The sequence below is a fragment of the Protopterus annectens genome, chromosome 4.part1 (assembly GCF_019279795.1).
Source record: "Protopterus annectens isolate FY-2018-M chromosome 4.part1, PAN1.0, whole genome shotgun sequence".
Lineage (NCBI taxonomy): Eukaryota > Metazoa > Chordata > Ceratodontiformes > Protopteridae > Protopterus > Protopterus annectens.
The window spans coordinates 496,423,486-496,436,328 of NC_056734.1; the positions used below are offsets into that span (position 1 = coordinate 496,423,486).

The 12,843-nt window shown below is 39.4% G+C and overlaps 1 protein-coding gene across 4 annotated transcripts in view; it reads right to left on the reverse strand.

Annotated features, from left to right (window-relative positions):
* Window positions 1–12,843, reverse strand: part of OPA1 (OPA1 mitochondrial dynamin like GTPase) — a 2,039,562-nt gene that overhangs the window by 1,782,797 nt on the left and 243,922 nt on the right. For 2 of the 4 annotated variants that reach the window (XM_044070302.1, XM_044070304.1), the window contains exon 5: window positions 7,966–8,016. The exons of the other annotated variants lie outside the window; for them this stretch is intronic. In XM_044070302.1, the coding sequence (XP_043926237.1) occupies window positions 7,966–8,016 (51 nt within the window). The remainder of the gene's footprint in view (window positions 1–7,965; window positions 8,017–12,843) is intronic. 4 annotated transcript variants of the gene reach the window in all.

Below are 12,843 nucleotides of genomic sequence, written 5' to 3' on the forward strand. Positions count from 1 at the left end.
TTGTTTCTCAGAGAATTCTCATTCTATAAAACAGACTCCCTCATTCATGTGTAGCAAAGTTCCTCCCTATCCCTATTTAAGTGTAACTTGGACCAATGGATGGGTAATTGGAAAGTCAGCCCTGGTCTGGCTCCTATGTCTCTGATGTACAAAGGAAGTCATTAAATCACCCCTATAAATCAAATTAGTGAGTCACATTTGGGTTGCACGGCTAGACCTTTAAGGGCCCTAGTGGTTATTAACATAGTATACACCTATGAACCTTTGAAAGGATGAGTCATTATGCTAAGGACATAACTTCTGTACCTTATTCATTCAGTCTGTCCAATGAGACATGCAGGTCAAAGCTCCAAGCTATGATGCATCCCCGGTGGCTTCATGACAGGGAGACACTTCAAGAAAGGAGCATCACAGGATGCTCCTGCACTGGAGACAAAGTTCAATTTATATTGCTTGATGAAGGTATGAATGGAAGACCAGATGGTAGTCTCACAAATATCAACCACCAGAAATTGCAACAGTTCTCACTGAGTGTGCCCTTGGTTTGTTAAGAAGAGTCTTAATGTTGGCCACATAAAAGAAATGCAGTCTGACAGCCATCATGAAAGTGACACTTCAAAAACCTTTTTAACCAGTTTGTTTGGGGCAGAGTAGATAAACAGTGTTCATCTTTTGTAAATATTTTACTTCTATGAAAGTAGAAGCACAGTTGCTTGTGCATATCCAAAGTATGTAATACATACTCTCCTTTGTTTGCATAACTTGGAAAGAAGACTGGCAAATGAATAGGGTGTGAAATATTTGTTTCAGACGCCATGTTAGGAAAGAAGGATGGGTTTGTTCTAAGAGATACACTGTCTTTATGGTACACCAAGTAAGAAAAGATAATGATAGTGCATACAGTTCTGAAATCCTTCTGGATGAAGTGATAGCTACCAGCAAAACAGTTTCCACGAAAGATATTATTCACCAGAAGATGCTGGTTCAAATGGGGGTACACAGAGTACCTCTAAGACGAAATTCAGATCCCTATGGGGAACCGGATCTCTTATTAGTGGTCTCAGTAAGAAGGTTCCCTTAAGAAAGGCTTTGCAGAGCTTGTAAGGCTAGTGAATGCTAAAGGAAGCTAGAAATGGCAGGGAGCCAGACTTTAATCATAGAAAAAACTACAGCCTAAACCAAAAAGGGAGGCAAGAAAACACAGAATTTCTGAAACTGGGGCCAAGAATAGGCCAATGTTTTGTGGACAAGGCCAGGAATAAAATCTTTTCCATTTGCTGCGATTAACTTATAGCCAGAATTATTTTTGAGCAGCAGTTAGAAGTCTGCCTACCTCTGCGGGGAGGGAATTATCAATGGCCAAAACTGGAATTGGAGAAACCAAGCTGTTGCTTTCAGGTTGTTCAAGTCCAGGTGAGGCTTCCCAGAGGGGTGTAAAATTAAATCCTGTGCAGGACCTAAAAGTCAGGAAGACTGGCCTTAGAGGGGGAAATTATATGTGTCTTGGCCAGAAGGGGCTATGAGAATGACTGTTGCCTTGCACCTCATTGTTTTCTGCAGAAACCTGGACATTAAGGAAAAAGTCAGGGGGAATTGCTGTGTCAGAGTGCCCACTGGTGACTGTTCCAGAGGGGAATTGTAGTAAAACAATTGCTGCATTTGGTGTGGTATGTGGTGGCAAAATAGATCAAAGCAAGGAGTGCCCCAGTAATTGACTATCACTGGATTGAGGGACCACTTACGCGACAAGAGAAGATCTCTGCTGAGCCTGTCAAGCAAGACAACCAAGAACCCTGGGATGTGTGATGGCATTAGAAAGCACTGGAAAGCTATCTCCCACTGCCAAACCCTCACTGCTTCCAGACATAAGAGATAAGATCTGGTTCCTTCTTGCTTGTAAGTGTACCAAATTACAGTCATGTTGTCCGTTTGTAGGGATATCACACCCAGCAGAAGGCAGTCCTGGAACGCCAGCAAGACTAGGAGAACTGCTCTCAATTACGACAGAACTTGGACCATTCTCCCTTTCTCTTAGTTTTAGCCACTTCTGAATCAGGCAGCAGGAGGTCTTTCAGAATAAGTTTCTTCCTCCTGTCCACACCAATGATCTAGGTTCAAATGCTGCATACATTTTACAAATAACTGACAGGTGGGTACCTCCCCAAACAAACAACGAAGAGATCATGGAGATCTTGTGGTGTAATTTTGTGACAGCACATAGCACACTTCTTAAAACTAGCTTTCTCCATGACAGCAACTCTAGGCAAAATTTCAATATCTGAAACTATGATCAACACTAACACTGTAATCCAAAAATGCAAACTCTGGTCATAACTACTATTATTTATAAACTGCAAATACAGAGAAACTAAGTATTTAACTATGTAAATGTTAACACAACCAACTTTACTATCACACCAAGAAAAGTTTAGCAATGATGGGAAAGACTGCCATGAGAAAGGGGTTATTTTAAAAAAGTAGAACAGAAAAAGGAAACATTAGACAGTGCTAATCTTAAAATATATATATAAACAAGTACAAAAAACTTGTGGGGCAAAACAGACTATTAAAGAAATTCTGAGGTGGAGAATTTGCTACTAGTCATCACCTCCTTTTGCTAAGACGCCATATGAGATCTGGGTTAATTAAGGGAAGTGCTGCATTATAGGAGAGAGAGTTCTTACAGAGGCTTAAGGCTAGAGCACTAATACTGCAGAGTCATAATAGACACGCTGCTCGAGGAGCCACATGCCAGATCAGAGGGACTGAATGGACAAGATCAAAAGGTTACCACTTCATTTAACTATAAAAGTAAGTTTCGTTATTGATTACATTCACATCTTGCATTTTGTTTTGTACACAGTGCTTCAATGGCATGGATTCTGTTGTAATCTAATAGTGCTATGGCCATTAAATGTAGTCACTTGGTTAACTAAGATCTACGTACAAGACTCCATGACATAGGGAGAAATATCCAAGTCATACAGAGATAAAGCTCTGACTACAAACCAGCAGGGACAGATTTTAGTGTTTGTAGGACATAGGCACTTTCACTTCGAGCTGTGTAAAAACAGGAATAAACACCCTCTGAATTATGCCGACTGACACGAAATTCTTATTAACCATGTTTCTTCCCAAACTTATCATGATCACTTGCTGCCACCACCAGATTTACCCCTTTTTCCTCGCTCAACAAATCAGGATAATTTGTCATGCGACCAATTAAGTGAGACGTGATCATGATCACTGAAAACAAGGCAAAGAATCATGACTATTATATTGCTAAACCATGTGACTGATGGTCAGTTGAGCAACTACCATTTTTACACTTCTAATTTATAAAACTCTGTGTGTTATTCAAGTGCCTCGCACTGTGGCATGCAGAATATAAGTTCATCTTTTGTGTGGACATGGACGAGTCGGCACTGGCCAACTGGACATCTTGGCACCAGACTGACAACTCGATTCCGTCAACTTGGCATCGGGAGTACGACTGAACTAGGGAGTTTATTTTTCGAGATTATTCAACTAAAGGCAGAGATGTCCAGTATCGGTTTGTACTAGTTTTTCGTTAATCACTACTGTTTGAACTTGAAGAAAGTCAGGTATACTTCAGTAGTTATGCAATCCCTGGTAAAAATCTGTTACAGTAAAGCGAAAAATAAACAGTAAGTAACTGGCAGTAAACTGTGTACACCAAGTGTATAACCTACAATCATTTGGACATCTTTTATTCAAGCTATTTAAGAAACTGTGTGCTATTTTTTTTATAAACTGTTGCTTTTTTTAATTTTTATCATTTTAAGAGTAAAATTCTAAAAAGATTTCAGTTAAGGGTATAATGTATTAATTATTCCTACGGTGTTATTTTTAATTTCTTTATGTAAATTTTTTACTTTGTTTCACTATTCAAAAATTGAAAAAAAGGGTTTATTTCTTTATGAATATTGGTTTTATTCAAAATTTGGTACCATCAATTGGACTTGATCCATATTTTCTTTTAAATGTTTTTTTTGCTGAAAAAAGTAATATTTTTTTTATTAAAGGTTAACCTCATTTAAAATGTCTGACAGATATAAGTGAAAGCACAACTTTGGTTTTGAAAAAATGAAAAAGAAAAAATTGAAAAGAACTTGAGTAAAATTAAAGGTTCATTGCTTAAATATATATATATATATATATATATATATATATATATATATATATATATATATACACACACACACACACACACACACACACACAGCTGCCAAGCAATATGGCTACCCTTTGTCAATCAAAAGATTTCAATTGTGACAATCACAGGTCTGTAAATCAAAAAACAAAAGAAGATCAAGTTAATGGGAAATTAGAAACAAAACAGACAGATTCTACACTGTCAACATTTGATGTAACTGCAAATCAAAGTAAATCAGAACCTACAAGTGATTTAAAGAAACATCTGTTACTGTTTCACCATCAGGTTTCAGTACTGATCCAGCTAAATGGGAAATAAATGTACATCTCATTCATTACTTCACCCAAACTATGCCATCTCAAAATTTGGAATCCAAACTGAAATCAACATCTAAACAGTTTGTCAAAAAACTAAGATATATATATATCTTTTAACAGGAAAATGAGTAATGGCAAAGTATTTAAAAGACACTGGCTAATATTCTCAGAATCCACAGCAAAAGTGTACTGTTATATGTGCATGTTACTTAGAAGTGGGTGTGATGAGTTATCTAAATCAATTTCAAACTGGATTTGATGACTGTAAAAATGCACATGCAAGGATCACATCTCATGAAAAATCAAATCATCTCACTGCAATACCTACAATACTACAATGCCAAAAGTCTTTACGAATTGATAGAGAATTGCAAATGGAAAAGCAAAAATTAAGTAATTACTGGGCTGAGGTTTTAAGAAGGGTAGCTGTGGTGGTTAAATTCCTGGCAAAAAGAGGTTTGCGTTTTCATGGGAATAACGAACTGCATAACAACCCTAACACTGGCAACTTCCTCTGGTGCATTGATCTTTTGTCACAGTTTGATCCTTTTCTCAAAGAACACATAAAAAGATATGGAAATCCAGGCAGCAGAAATATTTTGTACCCATCTTCAACCACATATGAAGAATTTATAAATTTATTAGGATTGAAAGTGTTGACGCAGATCAAATCTGAAATTAATGAAGCAAAATATTTTGGATTGAGTATACATTCATCCCCAGTTATAAGTCACACAGATCAGTTGTTATTTGTTATGTATCAAATGATGGCGAAGTAAATGAGAGCTTCTTAATGTTTGCTCCCATTGAAAAACATAGTGCTAAATATCTTTTGACAGAGTAACATCATCTTCTTTCGGTGTTAGGGGTTGCCACAGCAGATCACCTGTCCGCTCATGACTGGCAGTGGAGTTTTACAATGTCGAGTTGATAGCCCAACGCCCACCCTTCCACTAAAGGCATACACATGGACACACTCACACCTAGGGCCAATTTAGAGTATCCAATCCACCAACAGCATGTCTTTGGGATGTGGGAGGAAACCAGAGCACCCGGAGGAAACCCACGTGACCACAGGGAGGACATGCAGACTCCGTACAGAAGGCATCCCAGCCAAGGATCGAACCGGAGAACCTCTTGCTGTGAGGTGGCAATGCTAACCACTGCACCACTGCGGCTGCCCTTTGACACAGTAACATCTACATTTGACAAACATGGAATAGACCTAGCAAATTGCAGATCTCAGTCATATGACAATGCCAATAACATGAGTGGGATACATTCTGGACTCCATGCCAGAATCAAAGAAGTCAACAAACTGACACTATGGGTTGTATGTGCTGCTCACAGCCTAAATTTAGTAGGGATCATGTCTGCAGAAAGCTGTTTGGCCGCCTTTTATTTTTTCTGCTTTATGCAGTTGCTCTACACATTCCTTGCAGCCTTACCACAAAGATGGTCTAAACTAAATATGATGGAAAGCGCAGTTTCAATTAAAAATCTATCACATACAAGACGGTCATCCCGATATGATGTTGTCACATCACTGAAGGTAAATTACAATCAAATCTGTGCAACACTACTAGATATCTCAGAATGTCAAAAACAAAAAAAACAACAGGGGTTCGTGAAGCAAAAGCTTTGATAAACAAGCTAAATAGCTTAGAAACAGCATTAATGACAGTCATTTGGAAAGTTATTCTGAAAAAAATATTGATAAGAATAAAGCACTTCAGAAACCTGGAACTGAGCTGTGCACAACTGTGAAATTATTTGCTGGACTTCTGGATTACTTAGTTGAGGTATGAATCAAGGATAAACTTGATGACTTTGAAAAAATGGTTAAAGACCTTGTTCAAAATTCTGATTACAAACATTGCAAAGACCGAAATCGGAAAAAAAGCAACCGTTTGAAGAAACACCAAAGGAACTGGTACAAGAATTGACTGCAAAAGATGCATTTCAAATTAACATTTTTTATAGTATTCTAGATGTACTGGTTACAGAAATGACAAAACGGCGTGCAACATACAGTATGTTGCATGATACCGTCAGCTTCCTTTCAGACAGATCTCTAACAAAAGATGAAGTTAAATCGAAAGCCAGAGACTTAGTTAATATCTACTCATGAGACTTGGAATAAGACTTCTTTGATGAGTTTCTTAAGTTTTCCTAACTGTACAAGGATAACAAATCAGTAGTTGAAGTGACTCAACTGATAAAATCTCAAATAAATGATAAACTTGTTACAAGTTTTCCAAACGTACATATTGCATTGAGGATTTTTCAATAATTGGAACAAATGCAGAAGGAGAAAGATCATTTTCTAAACTTAAGCAAATTAAGAAATATATGTGCTCAGCTATGAGCCAGGATCAGCTATAATCTCTGGCTCTTTTGTGTACTGAAAGTGACATTACTCATGATATGGACTTTGAGGATATTACTAAAGACTTTGCTGAAAAGAAAAATCAAAGAGAGAATATTTCTTAGGAAATACCTAATCAAATTTTGAATTGTTGGTTCTGTAATGTAATTTTGAATTTCAGATAAATTAGATTTCTGCCTCCCACTCTTTTTTTTTCTTATTAATTTATTTTTTTCAATTTGTTTGCCTCGTTTGTAGGCCCTAACTATTTCTTAGCCCCCTAGGCACTGTGCCTACAGAAACTAATGGGAAATCCAGCCCTGCAACCCAGATGATTTGGATCAGAGTAGTGACCCTTGCACTGGTGAAGTTGGCTTGGGAGGACTGGAGTAAGCAACCAATGCTGGCTCATCCCCCCTAGTGGGAAGGGTGGCAGCCTGATCTGCTGCATGTATGGCACCCAGAAGTGGCAGTTGGCTCTGCCTACACAGCATTACAAAAGGAAGGAAGTTCACTCACTCAATAATCTGCCCATTCACAGTAGCAACCATTAGATTTACTCATAGATGATGGGAATTAGCAATACGGGATCTCACACACACATCAGAGTGCCACATGGGATCTACTAGACCAATGGCAAAATTACCCAACCCATCTGAGTGCCTAGATAATGGTCCCACTACAAGATGGCATGCACTCCTCAAAACTAGTCACCTGAGAGTATTGCACTGCTAGACTAATCTCTAATGCAGAGAGAGGACCCCTATGAGGTGATGGTGTGAGCGGCCTGCCTGGACATAATGACAGTGTGACTGTCTGGATGGGGAGGATGATCATCACCAGGCAAATAGGGTAAAAAGTATCCCAAAAAATTCTACGTACATCAAGAAATTGAAACAGAAAGCAAACATAAATACACAGAAGTGACTGTGGTGTGGACCATCATATAAATTAAAATGGTACTACAGTGATTTATAGGAATAAGATACACACATACACACACACACAAAATAAACATATCTGTGTGTAACATAATTAAAATACACTCGGCACAAAATTCCATATTAGGATGCTTTATAGCAAGAGAAAATCATTTTACACACCTAACAGAAGCAGACCAGTAGTTCCTTTGACTTCACTAAGCAAAATCTCACCTGTGAAAATCAGCAAAGAGGAAAACAATAATGTAATAACAAATAAATGAAACTGAAACTAGACATCACCAAACATTTGTAAAATGGAACATAATAAAATTAGAATCACTAATGAAAATGAAAATTTACTTAATATGCACAAATCTGTCAGATGCGTTACTTGATGAGCTATTTTTACAATAATGCACAGTCGGCAAATATTCCTCTTAAAAGACTGCTTTAAATTCAAGTGACAACTTTTTGATGGTCAAGACAGGGATCTCTTTGACCACAACATACCTAACACCTACAGAAAAATCTGTAGGATAAGGGATATACTAGCACAACAAAGAATCACCATTTTTATCACAAAGCCTAATCAAATCCAATAATAAACTTAACATTTACAGATGGTAGGTTTTTATGGTATACAAATAAAGCAACATTTCACATCAGTACCTGGAGGTCAACACTAATCAACAGTACATGAATACTAACTTTTAAGGTCATTAAGTACTAAAAAAAACACTAAAACCAAAGCAATCAAAACAACATTTTAAAAATGTTTCAGCAGCAAATGCAAATCACAGTACACCTTTAGTCTATATCTACCAGCAATGATGAATAAGATGACACAGAAAAAGGACATGGGACTAAATCATCTGAAGACTGGTCTGGCTATATTGCAAAGAGCAACAGAGCCCTGATGATGACCCAGATTACTGGAGTTTAAGTGGAAGCTTGGGTAGTGAGTGAGCCGGGCAGGGTATATGGCAGTAAGTGGCTTATGGATCATCCATCCCAGGGGAAGCATGGAAATCTGGTCTATGTGCAGCACTTGGAGAGGGAACATGTGTTTGATCTTGATGAGCTATTTCAGCAGTAATCCTCAAAGGAAATGTAGCTACCTGGTGAGAGAGTATGCAGCATACTCATTTTCCTGCTAGAATGTGGTCAACGCAAAACCGTCATGTAGACAGCATGCCCATCAGTTGCCAAGTGGCAGTGTGTTAAGGGTTCATTAGAAAAGTCTTTATTGTTGTCTAAACGACACCTTATTTTGGTCAATTCTCATATCAAGTCAAGAGGGAACAAATGGGACTTACTGGTCATGAGAGGTTTGATGGCTGGTAGGCAGTAGGGGAACAATGAAATGAAAAATATCACCTGCAAGTAAATTTAAATAAAATGTTGTCAAAGTGGTGCAACAGTTTGCATTGCTACTTCACAGAGAGCACTTAGTTCTCTAGCTTGGCTCATGTTTGGGGTACCATTTGTGTGAAGTCCTCATGTCCTCCCTGTGTTGGTGTGGTTTTCAATGAGTGCTCTGGATTCCTTCTACATCCCAAAGTCATGCTGTAGATCAAGTGTCATCATTTAAAACTGCCTATATGGGGGTCTACCTATATACCCAGTGAAAAGCTACATTCAGTTCAAGATGGCTTCCTATGCCTTGCATCCGCTGTGTGGAGAGACAGGTTCTGGCTCCCCCATAAGCTTGTACTAGATTAAGCAGGTAATCTATGAATGAATAAATGAATGAATGAATGAATGAATGAATGAATGAATGAAATGTTGGCATACTGAGACCTCAACTTTTCATCATAATAACTGAAACAGCAGCTTTTAAGCTGATATTCTGTTATTCAAAACGGTAAGTACAAGTAAGCAGCATAGGTTATAAAACTTGTGTTAGCAAGAAAAAATAAGGTACTTGTTCTCCAACCTAATCAAATGACATAAAACAAGACACTAACTCACTGATGATGCTTTTAAGTGCTTTAACTGAAATAAAGGTCAGTTTTGTGCTCCAGAGGGATAAAGCCAGACTACAATGTAAAGAGACCTGGACTCAGTTACTGGCTCAGGCATCTGATGCTCTGACAGGAGAGGACTGACATCCCCCTCTCAGAAGGGAAAGAGCCACAATGCAGTTGGACTTCTCCTGGTGAAGGACAGAGAAACCAGTGTGAAGTGCTTCCTGAGGGTGGACGGGGCAGCTTGCCAATATCAGCCCTTTACAGAAATGAAGGGAGGTTTTGGAGCAGTTCATCCACTGCATGCCCCACCCACTGAGTGTTACTAGGGGGAATGGTTGGGGTGGAAAAATTAAGCAAAAACCCTGTACGCAGCAGTGTGATGGGAACCCGGGACACCTTTATCTTCTCACCAGCCTCGATAATTATTGGAGAAAGTCCAGGGGAGACCAGTAAAGGTCGGAAAATCTGACAAACAAGGAGAGGAACACAGTCCCACTGACAGTCAGTTGTGGGAGCGAAAACGACTTGTCAAAAAAAAACTGAAATACAACCCACAAGAGATTAACAAACATCTATGTATTACATAAGGGCACCTTGCACAGCCTCGTGCAGTATGCAAGGAGTGAAACATTCTAAAAAGTTCACTGAACTAATATGTCTCAATTTACAATTAATCATCACAGGGACTGCTAAGTATTTCTGAGTCACATATATTTACTATGTATTTGCTGTTTCATCTATAAACCCAAGCAGTCCCCATTGAAAGCTCATTTGTAACCCCTCCAAAGTGTCCCTCCACACAAAGCGGGTGCAATCCTTAGGAAATCATCTTGAACTGAATACAGCTTTTCACAGTGTATACAGGTAGACCCCCACATGGGCAGTTTTAAAGGATGACTCTTGATCTACTGCATGACTTTGGGATGTAGAAGGAAACCAGAGCACTCATTGAAAACCACACCAACACAGGGAAGACATGAGGACTTCACACAAATGGTACCCCAAACTTGAGCCAAGCTAGAGAAAGTACAGTTTTGTACCTACCATAAATGTAGATGTCCGATAGGTATGCATCTGCAGTCCTAACATATGGGTTGTCCTGCCTCAGGCAGCCCTTCGGTCGGCCGGATTCCAAAGTCTGGGTCTGGCCTCGGCTGATGTCGCACTTCACCCGACGTCATAGCTGCTGTTTATTGGGTATAAAGGCATCAGCCGACGCCATTTTCCTCAGTGTTTCATGCCCCAGATGCCAGGTGCCCTCAAATATTCCAAACAGTAGAGAGCAAACAATATATATATATATATATATATATATATATATATATATATATATATATATATATATATATACATATATACAAACAAATACACCATAATAGTTTCCCCCAGCTAGCTAAAAGAGGGGTAAATACCCTAGAAGTACCACAGAGGGGAAGGAGGGTGGGTAATCCTGACTGCAGATGCATACCTATCGGACATCCACATTTATGGTAGGTACAAAGCTGTACTATGTCCTTCAAGGATGCATCTGCAGTCCTAACATATGGGTAGAATACCATAGCCAAACTGGGGGAGGAGGCACTAAGACAAAGATGGTGTCGTTAAGATCCCTTGCAAAACAGCAGTTGCAAAACCTGCTCGGGATCTAGAGTATAAGGGAAGATTGTAATGCTTGGCAAATGTATGCACGGAGCTCCAAGTAGCAGCCTCTAAAATGTCTTTGGTAGCCACTCCTCTTAGGAAAGCTGTAGTGGTGGCTGTAGCTCTTGTGGAATGAGGTCTGATATTTTCAGGAGTTGTCTTTCCATGAAAAGAGTAACAAAATCGAATACAATTTCCTATCCATTTTGAGATTGTCTGTTTTGAGATTGCTTTCCCTTGCATTCCTGTTGCATATGCTACCAGAAGCTGGTCAGTTTTTCTGCTGGTCTTAGTTCTGTCCAGATAGTAGCGTAATTGTCTGTGCACATCCAAGGTATGTAGCAGTCTTTCCCCCCTGTTCTGTGGGTTGGGGAAGAATGTAGGTAAATGAATCGCTTGGTTCAATGCCACTCTGGAGACTACTTTTGGCATAAAGGTAGGGTTAATTCTCAGAGAGACTCTATCCTGATGGAAGATTAGGAAAGGTTGCACTGCCATTAATGCCTGTAACTCAGATACCCTTCTTGCTGAAGTGATTGCTAGCAGGAAAGCAGTTTTCCAAGACAAGAACTGTAGTTCTGCTGTTGCTGCTGGTTCAAAAGGGGGAAGTGTTAACTTTTCCAACACAAAGTTGAGATCCCATGTTGGTAAAGGTGGTTTCCTTGAAGGTTTTACATTTTTGATTCCTCTCAAGAACTGCCTGAGTAACGGATGAGAAAAGACAGGAGGGTCCATGTTGTATTCTGCTGAAATTGCTGATGCATGAATCTTAATGGAGGAATAAGACAGGCCATTGTGGAACAGTTCTGCTAAGTATTCCAGGATGTGTGCTATGTTCACCAATGAGACATTTTCTCCTTTGGTTGCACTCCAAATGAGGTATCTTTTCCACTTGGCTGAATAAGTTTTCCTAGTGGAGGGTCTGCGTGCCTCCAAGATAATGTCCTTAACCCTCTGAGATAAATATGGGTTATTTTGTTTTATGCAATATTCCAAGCAGCTAGCTGCAGAGTTTTCAAGTTTGGATGTAGGATCTTGTAGTTGTTCTGTGTTAGAAGCAAGGGACATAGAGGTAGATGCCATGCGCGTGTCCGTGACATGCTTCTCAGCAGTGGGTACCAATGTTGCCTCGGCCAGTCTGGAGCTATCAGGATTATCCTTGGCTGATCCTCTCTGATCTTCATTAGTACTTGGTACATCAACGGAAGAGGTGGGAATGCATATGCTGTCAGGTTTTTCCAGCTGAAGGAAAGGGAGTCCACCCTCCAAGCAAGTGGGTGGTATGCTCTTGTGCAGAATTTCTTCAATTGGTGGTTGTGTGGGGAGGCAAACAGGTCTATTTCTGGCAGTCCCCATTTCTTTGTTATGGCTTTGAATACGTCTGGATGCAGCATCCATTCGTGAGCATCCGTGGTAGTTCTGCTTAAGGTGTCTGCTAGAGAATTTT